This window comes from Sarcophilus harrisii, chromosome 1 (genome assembly GCF_902635505.1).
Source record: "Sarcophilus harrisii chromosome 1, mSarHar1.11, whole genome shotgun sequence".
In the NCBI taxonomy this organism is placed as follows: domain Eukaryota; kingdom Metazoa; phylum Chordata; class Mammalia; order Dasyuromorphia; family Dasyuridae; genus Sarcophilus; species Sarcophilus harrisii.
Genome location: NC_045426.1, coordinates 251,056,637 through 251,071,278, shown reverse-complemented (window position 1 = coordinate 251,071,278; position 14,642 = coordinate 251,056,637). Strand labels below are relative to the sequence as shown.

General features: G+C 35.4%; 1 protein-coding gene across 2 annotated transcripts in view; it reads right to left on the bottom strand.

The window, feature by feature from the left end:
* PCSK5 (proprotein convertase subtilisin/kexin type 5) overlaps positions 1–14,642 on the bottom strand; it is a 611,928-nt gene that overhangs the window by 362,758 nt on the left and 234,528 nt on the right. For both annotated transcript variants that reach the window (XM_031939641.1, XM_031939639.1), the window contains exon 6: positions 5,211–5,299. In XM_031939641.1, the coding sequence (XP_031795501.1) occupies positions 5,211–5,299 (89 nt within the window). The remainder of the gene's footprint in view (positions 1–5,210; positions 5,300–14,642) is intronic.

Below are 14,642 nucleotides of genomic sequence, written 5' to 3'. Positions count from 1 at the left end.
TATAATTCATTATAGACCACACCATAAAGAATATAGAATTGCATATTTATTGCTTTGGAAGGAATTTCTGAAGGCCAACCTTCTCCTTATACATGAGGAAACAGGCTTGTCAGGAGATTAACTTGCCCAAGATGGCTTAAGTACAAATGTCAGAAAATTTAGGGGGGATATATATATATATATGACTTTGTATCTAGTACCCAAAAGATACAGAAGAGAAAATCCAACAGTTTAGGAAGAATGACTTTCAAAATGTTCCAAGAAATATCTGTAGTACTCTATTAAAGCAACATAGTATAGAGAAAAGAATACCCTTTGGTTATTGTGTAGCCATCATGAGTCCAATTCCCGAAAGTGTTCTGCAATACTTATGAAATAGGCTTAAACTTCTTAGGTTTCTTCTTAGATTCTATGATTGTGAAGAAAATGCAGAATAACAGAAAACTTTGAACTTGTCATTAGGAAGACATGGGTTTAGTTAGGGATGCACTCCCATTGTCATCTTCCATTTCTTTCTCCAGCTCATTTTACAGAGGGATCTGCTTCTGAAATTTATGAACTATGTAACCCTGGCTAAGTCACTTAATCTCTGTTGCTCAGCTTCCTTCTCTACATAATGCTATAGATTTTGTGATCTCTAAAGTCCTTTGTAGCTCTGAATCTAGGATCTCTTTCTTCAGAACTCTCTACTTGACATTCTTATGAATTAAATAATGCATACTATTCCCATATACATAATGTCAAGATATTTAAATATTCTGTTTCCCAGAACTAAGATCCAGAAAGCAGGTTGTACCCTGAACTTGGAATAACAACAATCCTTTGCACTCTGGATCATATTCCCCTCTGGCAAAGTACATTTCTTTGACCAGAAGCAGATGTTCAATGAGGGATTTATGATTTTACAGGTTCACAATCCCTGCCTAGTGAACCAAATCAGATATTGCACTCCTGTTCTCACTAGACTAAATTTGATTCTTTACCTGCTGAATGATTACAAAGGCTCGACGATTCTTATGCAACTTAGACTGTTCCCACAAGATTGAAAAATGACTGAATTGTCTCAAGAAATACCAACAATGAGAATTGTCTCAAGTCCTAAGTATAATTGTGTTGTGGTCCAGACACTTTTTATGTATATAAGCCCTGCCTTTGCTCTAACATGTTAAGCTCTCCTTCTCAGGAGGGGGTGGGGGATGGAGAGAGACTTCCACTTGCAATCATTTTCCTCATACTTAAATTAATTAAAATTCTGTTTTATCTCCAACTTGCCTGTCTCTAGCCTGTTCTGTTTAGCTCCAACCATTCATAGATTAGAGACTGGTTTCAGTGTAGTTGACAATAAGAATAGCTAATATTTACAGAAAGTTTACAAAGTTTTACATTTTCTCTCATTTGATTCTCACAACAATTTGTAAGATATATGTGATCTTTTCCTTCCATTTTATAGATGATGAATTAAGGGTGAGTATGCAGATAGTAAGGTCCCTAAGTGAGATTTGAACTCAGATCTCCCTTTCTCTGAGTAATCTATCTACTTTGCCACCTAGTTACAGGAGAATAGGGGTTAATGGCTGTTATAAAGATTTCATATTTGCTCACGCAAGACTCTTTCCTTATTTCTAGACATGAATCCTGTAAGATTAACAATTCTAATATATTACTCTACATATTACTGGTGATGCTAGACCACAAGTCTTGAATAAGACTGGATAAACTAAGGAAAGAATCGATACAACATAAGGAGAAGGCCCATGTTTATGGAGCACAAACTTTTCCTGGAAGAGCAACTGTGTACTTGATTGTATTGATGTCTGTCTTTTTTAGTTGAATTGAAGGATGAGTATGTGTATGTGTGTGGGAGATCTCAAGGAAGGACCCATGTGTTAGGGTACATGCATCTGATCTATGACTAATATTTATTTATCTCTTCATGGAATAATACCTTTGTGTCAAGAGTCCCTCTGACTATTTGCTTACTGACACTTCAAAATTAATTAGAATCATAGAACTTGGAATAAGTTATATAACATAATTGTTCTTATCACACACATGCATCCCCACCCCTAGGGTGTGCTAGATGCCTTAGGCTAGGCCATAGGGAACTAGCTATATGGTTTTTTATGTTATTTTCATCCTTTGTTTCTCTTCATATCTTATTGAGTTATAGTTGATGCAATTTTATTTGAATTCCTCATTCTCTTCATCTCATAGACTCTCAAGAAAAATTACCAGTCATCATTTTAAAAATCCCAGCCGTACACTAATTTATATTGAGTTAGTTGAGTACTTTCAATAAGCTTTCCATACACATATCCAAATCCAGGGTGCTTTTTTTTTCCTCCAAATTCTGCCTCATGGAAAACCCAATATAAAGTCTAAATCAAGCATTAACACAGCTTTATTTAATCATTTCAATCATGTCTGATTCTTTGGGGTTCGTTTTGAAGTTTTCATGGCAAAGATATTGCCATTTCCTTCTCCAGTTCATTTTACAGATAAGGAAACGGAGGCAAACATGGTTACATGACTTGCCAGAATCACATAGCTAGTAAATATCTGAGGCCAGATTTGAACTCCGAAAGATAAGTCTTCCTGACTCCCAGCCTGGCACTCTATCTTTTTTTTTTTTTAATGAATTAATTAATTTATTCATTCATTCACTCACTCATTCATGCATTCATTCATTTATCTATCTGTCTGTCTGTCTGTCTATCTATCTATCTATCTATTTATCTATCTAGGCAAGACAATTCGAGTTAAGTAATTTGCTCAGTCACACAGCTGAGGCCGAATTTGGACTCAGGTTCTCTTGACTCCAGGGCTGGTGCTGCCCCCTGGCATTTTATCTAATGTGTTACCTGGTTGTCCTAACACAGCTTAGGCTGGTGCAGTACAAAGAGTATTAGATTTGAGCCAGAGAACCTAGGTTCAAAACCAGGTTCTTTTATTTATTATTTGTGTAATCTTAAAGTCATTTAAATTATTTAATCTCTCTGGCACTTAGTTTCCTCCAGTCCTATGTAGGCATTTCCAACTCAGCTTATTCAAAACAAAACTCATTATCTTTTCCTCAAAACCTCCCCTCTTTTCAACTTCCTAATGATGATGATGACACTACCATTCTCCTATTCACCCAGGCTCACTATTTTGGATCATCCTTAACTGCTTGATTTCAGTCACCATATATATTCAATCCAATGTCAAAACTCATAATTTCTTCCTTTATAACAGCTGTCAGATGAAACTTCTCTACTCTTAAAGATAGCCTAGTGCAGACTCTCATCAAGCCATACTTCAACTAGTACCCCAACTTTCAGATTGGTCTCCCCTTTTTCAAATCTTCCTACACTCCAATTTATTTTCTACTGAGATGCCAAAGGGATTTCCTAAAGCATAAGTCTATCTTACATTATTATTCAATAGACTCCAATCATTCCCAATTACTTTTCTTTAAAGATCCAATCCTCTCTTTATCAATTGATTTTCACAGTCTGAACCATTCCTACCTTTCTAGTCTTTTTACACATTCTTCCTTCCATATACTCTAAAACCCAATTATATCGATCTAACTACTATTCTTCATACATGACACTTTTTTTTTTTTTATCTCCATGCTGTTGAGCTGGCTGCGTGTACCAGCTTAAAATGTTCTCTCTTTTCATCTTCATGTTTTTTTTTTTTTTCCCTTGACTACCTTCAAGATAGTTCAAGTCCAAGACTCTACAGGAGACCTTTCCTAGTCCTACTAACTACTAATGCCATTTCCTCGGATATTACCTATCATCTGCTCTGTATTTATATTGTATGCATCTAGTCACTTATTTGTGATTTTCCTGAAGTTGGGGCTGGTTTATGCCTTTTTTTGTATCCCTAGAGTTAAATATAATGTCTGAAATGTGTTTTTTGATTGTTGTAGATAGGATTTTGATTAAAAATGCTATCCATACCCAGAGAAAGAACAGTTTGTGTCTAAATACAGATCAAAATGTTAAAAAAATAATTAAATGATTTTTTAAAAAGAAAAAGTACTTCTTAAAACCTTAAAATGTTATATAAATGTGAGGTGCTGTTATGCTATTGCATGCTGAAACCAATTTTTCCCCTACAAAAATGTTTTTCTCTAACAAGTCATTATTTATTCGAATGGCAATTTTAAATATTTCTTTCTTTTTTAACCTTTCAGAACATTCATATATAGCTATAAAATATCATCATGGTATAGAGGAAGGAGGTCTAGATTTAGAACTAAAAAGCCCTGGGTTCAAACCATGCCTTTAATACTTAAAAGCCATATAACTATGGGCAAGTTACTTAACCTTTCTGAGTTTCAGGTAACTCTGTGAGGCTTTAAATTATAGAAAGACAGACTGTTAAAAGAAGCTACCCTAACTACAAAATCATTGTTCTTTGACATACTGACACAAATACCAGAAGCATGCACATGTTAATTTTCAAAGAGATGTTATGTAAGAGATATAGACTATACATTGATCAGTGTATCATTTTTGTTATTTGTTGTTGTGCAGCTGTTTTAGTCACATCTGCTTCTTCGTGACCCTATTTGGAGTTATCTTGGCAAAGATACTGAAGTGGTTTGCCATTTCCTTCTCCAGCTCATTTTACAGTTGAGGAAACTGAGGCAAACAGGTTTAAATGAATTATCGAAGTCAAAAATATTTAAACAATTCTATAATATTGGGCATCTTGAATAACTCATAAATATTTTACAGTATTAGTTTTTTGTGACTCTAATGTTGAAAATAAGTGGACATCTCTATAAAGTTGGAGCAGAATGGTCAATTAAATGATCTTCCCGTTTTATAGATTTTTTTTCCAAACCAAAATTTTCCACCTAGAGACAATTGCCTGGTGTGCTTATTTTTTGATACTTCTCACCCAAGCACCAGATGTAATGTTTCAGCATTTCAAGGTCAAGGTTACTACTTCCACAAAGGACACTGACAATCCCTATGCCAATTAAAGAGACAAGTTTCTGAGTGACCACCCCTGAAGGCTATAATTGCTTTAACCACATGCATATCACTCCCGTTTTATCCTTGGCACCAGCTGAAGACTTTTATGCAAACACATTTCTACCACTGTTCAAAAAGCTTGTTAAATGCTTCTTAGGACAAAAAAAAGGAAAAAAAAATAAAGAAGGGTACTTGGGTTCACTTTTTCTGCTGATACAGGTCTGCTTCACATACCTCCAATCTTGGCGTTGAATGCAATCCCTACTGTGCAATGTGAATTGTTTGCTGCAGCTGCCACTTCTCCAGCACAACGAGTCCCATGTCTGCAGACAGAATACAAACATTTTTTGAAAGTATGTAACACTATCCATATAGACCTAACAGACTGCTTGGCAGGTGCCACCTGAGCTCAACAATTTGGATTCTAGATCCTTCTGGATGTCCCAGACCTAAGGAGTTCTTATGGTTTCTATCACACAGTTTTATTACTAAATTATACACTCATCTTGTTTAATTTTTTATTATTCTTCTGTCCCTGGACAAACTGGAAGGAACTTAATATTTTCATTGACTGGTTAACTAGGGAACTCTTCAGGTCATTTTCTTGACATGGGGGATCACAGTATTTATTCCTAATTTGTTATCCTGTAACATTTATGGTTCTGAGACTGTAATAATCAACGGATATTGATTATTTAATTGGTGTTGAGACCAAATGAGTATTCATATTTTAAATGACCAAATTCTTCATACCTTATTCATAACATTTCAAAATACTAGTCCATCTTCCAGTCTCTTATTCACCATAACTTTACAATTCTCTGTTATGTTACCCTTCCTTGAACATAAAATGTGATATCATTTCACTGCAGAAAATCTTATGATTCAATTTCTAAAAGTTTTTTTTTGTTAAGTACATATTATGTGCAAGTCACCAGGGATCAAAGTTAAATAGTAGGATCCCTGACTTTTAACAGTTTACATTTCATTTGAAGATAGGAAATGATGAAGTCAAAGGAGAAATCTACAAAGTATGCTCTTGGAAAATCTAAGAAGACAAGCAAATCAAGGAAATATTTACTATGGAACCAGCACCTGAATTAAGCCCTAAAGAAAGAGAAGTATTCCAAATGACAGAGATGAGAAGTATATTCTAGGGAGTAGCCTATGCAAATACAAAGTGGTCAAAGATGTCAGGCATCTTAAGTTAGAAAACCAGCCAGTAGCACTGTAGAGCTAGAATGTAGAGTACATGAAGAGAAGTAATAAGAAATAAGTCTAGAAAAGTAGATTGGAACCAGAGCATAGAGAGTTTTAAATACCAAAATAATGAAACTATATTTATCTTATCAACAATAAAGAAACCATTTTAAGGCTTTTGAGGAAGGAAGAACTATTCAAATCTATATCAACAATTTTTAGATATTCTATTGCCTGTTGAATGAGGTCTATACTTCTCCACCTGATGGTCAAGGTATTACCCAATTTTGTACCAACATGACTTTCTTATCCCCCATTAAACTTTAATAATTTTCTATACTCCAGACAAGTTACACTGGCTATATTGCCAAAACATATCCCTTATATAGTTTCCTCTGCCTGAAATGCACTCAATCCCTCTTTCCTTTTTTGAGCTGTTAAAAAGGTTACTTCAAATTTTACTGTCTTTATCCTTCCTTGATTTTCTATGGCCAGAAATAATTTCTCCCTCATCTGAACTACCATTACATTTTATAACTCATTTATAGCATTGAGTATATATTTTTACCATATTTTAAAAAATAAATACATGAATATTTTTATAAATTTTTTTTATAAAAAATTTACTATAGACTGATCTATAGTATAGGGAAGGATTTAAGTTTTAACCATCTTTTTTTTCCCCTGAAAGTCTATAGGACAAGCTTGCCAAAAAATGGGTTTTCCTGCCATCAAAGGTTTTGTTCCTACACACATGCTTCTGAATAAAACTGAAGAAAATCACAACTTGCTTCTTGGGCCCATTATAAATTTATGTTACATATTTTCAATTGGGCCCTCACTGAGACAAGACAATCCTTTTACTCATGCCTAATTAACTAACTATCTCACTCACCACAGCAGCTCTTAATGGAACTTTTCATTCCTTCTTGATCCTCTCCTCCCTCTCCTCCCATCTTCTTAGCTAAAAACTTTGCTTCATATTTTACTGAAAAAACTAAAGTCATTCACTAAGACCTCTTCAGCCACTATCTTCTTAACCTTTGACTCAAATGACAACATAGCCTTTCTTCTTACGAAAGCTAATTACTCTACCTGCACAAGAATCCCATTCCATCCCATTTCTTTCCATAGATTGCCTCCTCTTTCATCTCCACTCTCATTTATTTTCAATTTTTCCCTGAATACTGGATGTTTCTCTACAGTCTATAAATATGTCCATATTTCCCCCTATGCTCTAAAAACCTTCAAATGATCCATTTCCCTCCAGCTATCATCTTATATCTTACAAATATCTTATATTTGCTTTTGTGACTAAATGGGTTGAGAAGACTATCTATTATAGATGTCCTCTTTGTCCTCTTTCTTTCTTCCCATTATCTTCTCAACACTGGGCTATTTGGCTTCTGATCTTATTAATCAACCAAAACTATTCGCTCCAAAGTTGCCAATGACTTAACTGAATAACCTTGCCTACCCCAATATTACTCTTTCTTAACCTGTCTACAGCCTCTGAAACTTTCAATCACCCTCTTCTATCTGATATTCTCTTTTATCTAGATTTCCATATTCCTGATTCTTCTCTTATTGTCTGACCATGGCTTCTTCTCCTTTGCCAAATCTCCTTTCATCCAAGTCATGTCCAATAACTCTGGTTATTCTCCTCTTCTTCTTTTATTTTTCTTCTACTTTTTCCCTAGGTGATCTCATCAGCTCCCATGAATCAGTTATATTGCTATGCTGATGATTCTCAAATCTATTCATCCCACCCTCTCCTACTTTCTAATTACCTATGAGAAGTCTCAAACTGTATTCTCAAGAAAACTCAAACTTTCTAGGTTCAAAACTGAACTCAACTTTCTTCCCAAACTTTCCCTCATTTTAAACTTCTCTATTACCATTGAGAGTACTATTCCCAGTTACTGAAGCTCACAAACTAGTTTTCATCCTAAATCGCTCAATTTCCAGTCATTTCTTCTTTCAAAACATTTCTTGCACACTTTCTTTTCTCTGCTTTGACAGAACCATTGCTTTGGTATAGGGCACGTCTAGACTCTCACAAGAGACTTTTGATTGGACTCCCTGTCTCACATCTCTGCCAACTCTAGTTCATCTTCCATTTTACTGTCAATAAGCACAAGTCTATCCATGTCATCCCTCTATTCAATAAACTCCAGTAACTCAACTAACACTTGTAGGAGTAAATATAAAATCCTCTCTTCGGCATTCAAAGTCCTTCACAAGTCGGCCCCCTTGGACTTTTTAAATTTCTTACTTATAGTCATCTATCCAGTGAAACAGGCCTCCTTACTGTAATCTACACAAGATAATTCCTATTGCTTCTCTCTTGCTGTACTCCACGTCTGGATGTCTCTCCATCCTCATCTCTGCCTCCTGAATTTCCTGATTTCCTTAAACTCTCAACTAATTCTGTACAAGAAGCCTTTTCTGATCCCCATTATTGCTAATGTCTTCCCTCTGCTGATCATCTCCAATTAATCCTATGTATAGAATGCAATAATTTACATGCTTTCTCTTCTATTAGATAATGAAATCCTTGAGAGCAAGGACTATCTTTGATCATTCTTTGTAGCTCCAGTGAAGCAGTCTCTGGTACATAGCAGTAGTTTAATAAATGTTCATTGACTTTCACAAATTAGATACTCAACATATATTTGTTGAAATGAATGAATGCAAGAATAGAGGGCTTTAAGCAAAACTTTTAGAAAGCTTTATCTTTGTAAAAAGGCACCTGGAAAGGAACTTAAAATATCATTTAGCCTGATGCTCTCATTTTAAAATAAGGAAACTGAATCCCAGAGAAATTAAGCCAATGTCTTGTAATCAGATTTCAATTGGAGAACTCTGAAGGTCATCTTGTTCTGCCTTTTCATAAGATGAATGAAGTCTGAGGTTATTAAGTGACATTCCTTAGTGGTTTCCCACTTGTGAGAGATATGTCCTAGAAGGGCTTATCACAGAATTGTTGCAAGGGGAGCATGTTGTTGTTGTTCAATCATAATCATTATTTGGGTTTGTTTGCTTTTTTGGGGGGAGGGGGCAAAGATACTGGAGTGGTTTTGCCCCTTTCTTTTCCAACTCATTTTACAGATGAAGAAACTGAGATGAATAGGGTTAAGTGACTTGCCCAGGATCACACTGCTAGTAAGTGTCTGAAGCCAGAGATGAACTCAGGAAAATGAGTCTTCCTTACCAGACCCAGCACTCTATATACTGCACCACCTAGTTGCCTCAAATATGACCACATGCAAATCCACAAATAAAAAGCATACATTCTATAGACTAAATAAGCACTTCACATATGTATTACACAAATTTTTGGGTTTTCCTTTGTACCACAGAAGAATTTGATTATTTTTCTTTTTTGTTGATGAGGAGTTTATAGAATCTTGTTATAAAATGTGAGTTGACAGTATACAATATCAAACGTAGCTTATGTATTTCTGAGTTTATAAACTTTTCCTGTATTGTTGCTAGCCTTCACATGATGTCTATGGCTTCCACAAAACTCTCCCCCCTCCCAAATTCCTATTTAATTTATTATGTCAACCAATGACATATCAAAACTTTTTTGAAGAAAGTCATAATATGAAAGGGATAACTGTACTGATCTTCAAATAAGATGCTACTATGATTTATACAATAGTCATTTAATGCTTAACTTATAGTAGTTTCTTGTCTTTATGTATTTTCTTAGTCAACTGATCTAAATAGCATAACTACTAAGGGAAAAAAAAAAGATTCCCCAGAATTTTATTTTATGCTTAAAAAATGGCTTCCTATTTGAAAAGCTTGGGAATGGTGAATTTAATGAAATAAGCAGGGTCACATATCTAACTGGTGGCACAGCTGGTACTCATCTCTGTTTGTTATGCTGTTCTCTGGCATGGGATTATGCTGATGAGGGCGTCATTTTTGTGAAAAAGGAAAATATATATCTGATTCTCAGACTCTGATGCTGATTATTTTAAATTTTAAATATCATTTTAAATATCAGTTAAGTAGTATATTACAGTTTGCAATAATAACAAGTCCAAAACGCTAGCTCCAAAGTATTTAAACAATCCACAGTCTTCAGATGACAATGATCATTTTTCTCAGGAAAAAAAGTATTAATAATCTTTGTTAAAAAAAATTATAACCCAATTTGTGCTGATTTGGTCCATTGTTTTGACTTGGATTTAAAACAGGGTATGGAACAAAAGGATAATAATGTGACCTAGTTGAAATTCAAGTGAATGAAAATTTTTTCTTTTATTTCTAACTCATGGAAAAATGGGTGGTCACTAATAACTCTATCAAGGATGCTATTTTAGTGTGAATTGACGGACAAAGATTCAATTCAGTGTTACTCTCTAAGGGAGCAGGCTGATCCAGAGCATCAAAACCATTTTTGGGGTTTGTGATATGGAAAGCCTGGCTACAGTTGAGTGTTAGAAAGTGAGGAGGGCAGAAAAAATAGCTTTCTGGTACTTTCCCTTCCCTAAAAAGGAAAGTATCCCTAGATTTCAGCTACATGTAGGCAAATTAGGGGAACGAAGGAAGGGGAAGAGGAATGAAGAGAGAACAAGCATCAGAGTAGTAAAGTCCCAGGTTCAAGCCCTGTCTCTGACATATACTTGTCATGTGACCCTGGGAAGGTCACTTAACTTTTTGTAATCATCGGACAACTCTCTTAAGACTGGGAAAGTCACTTAATTTTCTGGTATCCCCACACAATTCCCTAACACTATGCATTGTAGATAGTTGCCAACTTGCACTGATTGATAAAGGGAGTGTCCTCATGAGGAGTTCCTCAACTAATGAAATCAAAATTATGAAAACTATCACTAAAAAAAAAATCGTGATAGTTAGCCTTTCCCCCTCTCTTTCTTTCTCCTTTCCTCCTTCCCTCCTTCCTTCCCTCTCTCCCTCCGTCCCTCCCTCTCTCCCAAAATTCTGTATTTGGTCAATAAATCATCTTTTAAAAATCTTGTTATGTTTTTCACAAGCCTTTAACAGAGGCTTCCAAGATATGGCAATAGAAATAAAAGACATTCAGCACTAACTCACATTCCCTAAGTTTTAAAGAAACTGAATTGTAGATAGATTCTTACCTTATTACAGTTTTACCTTAGAATATGGCCACATGATTCTAGTGCCTGATAATTACAATAACTATTATAGTTAATTTATGGTGCTAGATCATAAATTTATAATTTATACAATTAATAATTATAATTATTTATCCTGAATATAGTTTCCTATTGCTATATATTTGTATGTTGTTTTCCTCATTAGATTATAAACTCTTTGAGAGCAGGGACTATCTTTTGCCTTTTTTTCATATCCCCAGTGTTTAGCATGGTGTCTGGGACATCATAGGTACTTAAATAAATGTTTATTGATGATTGATGAATTCATGAATGAGGCACAAAACCTAATCAGGAAAACTTCATGATATGATCCATCTGGGCTGCTAGGTGGCACAGCAGATAGAATGTTGGGCCTGGAGTCAGTAAAATCTGAATTCAACTTCAGCCTCAGACACTAGCTGTGTGACCCTGAGAAAGATATTTATTTAGCCCATTTGCCTTAGTTTCCTCATATGTAGAATGACCTGGAGCAGGAAATGGTCTACCTCACTGCAAAAATGGTTATAAAGAGTTAAACGCAACTGAAAATGACTAAAATAAAAATGATGCATTCCAGAGGACCTAGGTTCAGTTCATAGATCTACTATTTATTGAGTTCAAATCCAGCCTCAGACACTAGATATAGGATTTAGGATAAATCACTTAACCTCTTGGGTTCTGTTTTATCATCTGTAAAATGTAGGGATTGAATTATATAGTGTCCAATTGTAACTTCAATGATCTTAGGAGGAAGTAACAATTGTGCTGGACTTTAAGGGATGGACAAAATTTAAGCAGGTGAAGATGAGGAGTCAAAATAATTCAGGAACAGTGTGTATAAGGGCATAGTTTGGAAAGTACAAGGTATACATGGAGATTCTAGGATGATGGATCATAAACCACCTGAGTAAAAGTAATATGAGATAAGGATTGAGAGATTGAATGGGACAAGACTGTGAAGGGCTTAAAATGACAGGCTAAAGAAACTGCACTTTACTCAACAGGCAGTTGGGAGCCAGAGAAGAATTTTAAGCAGAAGAGTGACATGTATATGTATAAGGAATATAGTTTGGCAGTAGTGCTGAAAAAATAAAAATGGGCAAAGAGTAGAAGCATAGAAAGACCCATAATATGAAAGGTACTGCAACTGCAAGGTAGGGAATATGTAAACCTAGATGAGAGGAATAACAATGGCAGTGGACAGAATGGCTGAGAAAGATAATAAGAGAGCAGGTAATTGAATGTAAGAGATAAGAGAGGGGGGAGAGGCTGATTAGGACTTTCTTATAAGGACTTCTCCACAGCTAGGTGGTAAAAATTGATAGAACATTGGGAGTGGAGTCTCAAATGGAGATTTGAGTTCAAATATGGCCTTAGATGCTTATTGGTATGACTTTAGGCAAGTCACTGAAACCCTATTTGCCTCAGTGCTTAATTTGTAATTAAGATACACTAAACTATCAAAAATTTATTTAACACAGAGAAAAAATAACAACAAAATTAATATGGAAGAATAAAAGGTAAAAAATATCAAAGGAATTAATTTTAAAAAATACAAAGGAAGGTAACCTAGCGATATCCGATCACAAACTGTATTTTAAGGCAATAAAAGTCAAAATTATCTGGTATTAGCTAAGAAACAGTGGTGGAGGAGGGGAATATATTAGGTACACCACAAGACACAATAGTACCATAGCAAACTAGTATTTGATAAATCCAAAGCCCTCAGCTTTTGGTGTAAGAACTCACTATTGACAAAAACTGTTGGGAAAACTGGAAAACAATAGGACACAAAGTAAGTATAGACCAATATCTCATACCACATACCAAGGTAAGGTCAAAATGAATGCATTCAAACATAAAAAGTGTCATGATAAATAAATTGAAAGAAACAATCTATTTGTCAGATCTATGGAAAAAGGAAGAATATATGACCAAACAAGAGATAGAGAGCATGACAAAATGTAAAACAGATAATTTTGATGATATTAAATTAAAAATCTTTTCCACAAACAAAAACCATGCAACTAAAATTAGAAGGAAAGCAAAAAGCCAGGAAACAAATCTTTACAGCAAATATCCTGATAAAGGCTTCATTTCTCAAATATATAAAGAAATAAGTCAGATTTTAGAATAGAAGCCATTCCCCATGTGAGAAATGGTCAATGGGTATGAATAGGCAGTTTTCAAGTGAAGAAATCAAAGCTATATATGGACATATGAAAAGTGCTCAAAATCACTTTTGATTAAAGAAATACAAATTAAAACTACTTTGAGATACCACCTCATACGTATCAGATTAACTAATATAACAAAAAGAACATGATAAATGTTGGAGATGTTGGAAAATTGGGACATTAATTAATGCACTGTTGGTGGTTTTGTATACTGATCCAACCATTATGGAGAACAATTTGTTCAAAGGGCTATAAAGCTACTCATTCTCTTCGATCCAGCAAAACCACAACTAGGTCTACATCCTAAAGAGATCATAACAAGGGAAAGAGGACCAAATATGAAAAAAAAATTATAGCAGGTTTTTCATGATGAAAAAATATTGGAAATTGAAGGCTTGCCCATCAGTTGGGAAATGGCTGAACAAGTGGTGGTATATGAATGTAATGGAATACCATTGTACAAAAAGAAATGATGAGCAAGTGGATTTAAAAGACCTGGAAAGACTTGTATGGACTGATGAATGAAATAAGCAAAACCAGGAAAATATTGTGCATAGTATAAAGCAACATTGTGGAAGATGGTGGAGAAGGAGAAAATTGCACATGCAACTTTCTAAGCTCCTCTCATACCCTCCATACCAATTTTTAAAAATCAGCCTCAAAAATAGAGCTTGACTGGTAAAAATCACGAAGATTGGAAGTACCACAATTTACCAGATGAGGATAATCTGAAAGCTCGCCAGAAAATGTTTGTCCTGAGGAGGAGGAACAAACCAGCACAGGCAGGGATAGAACCAGGAAGGGGGAAAGGGAGGGGTGCTCTGTGGTTGGAAGGTTTACAGAGAGCTCTGCCATATCTGACTACCTTGCTTTGGTTGCAGAGTAATGGACCAGCAGAGAAATTAGAGGCTAGGGTACAGGATACTCTGAAGGATGCTAGAGCCTAACAGGATCTGGCTGTACCCACCCAGGACTGGAAGCAACTCAGTGCACACCATAACACAGTGCCGCAGTGGCATTCTGCAGCAGGGGCTTTTGGGGGGGGGGCAGTCATAAATTTGCACGGCAGGTAGCATAGCCCAGGGAAGTCTCTAATCTGCACAGTGGGTTGCTGGATCTGGGGCAGTGAACTTTCACCAGCTCAACTATGCTCC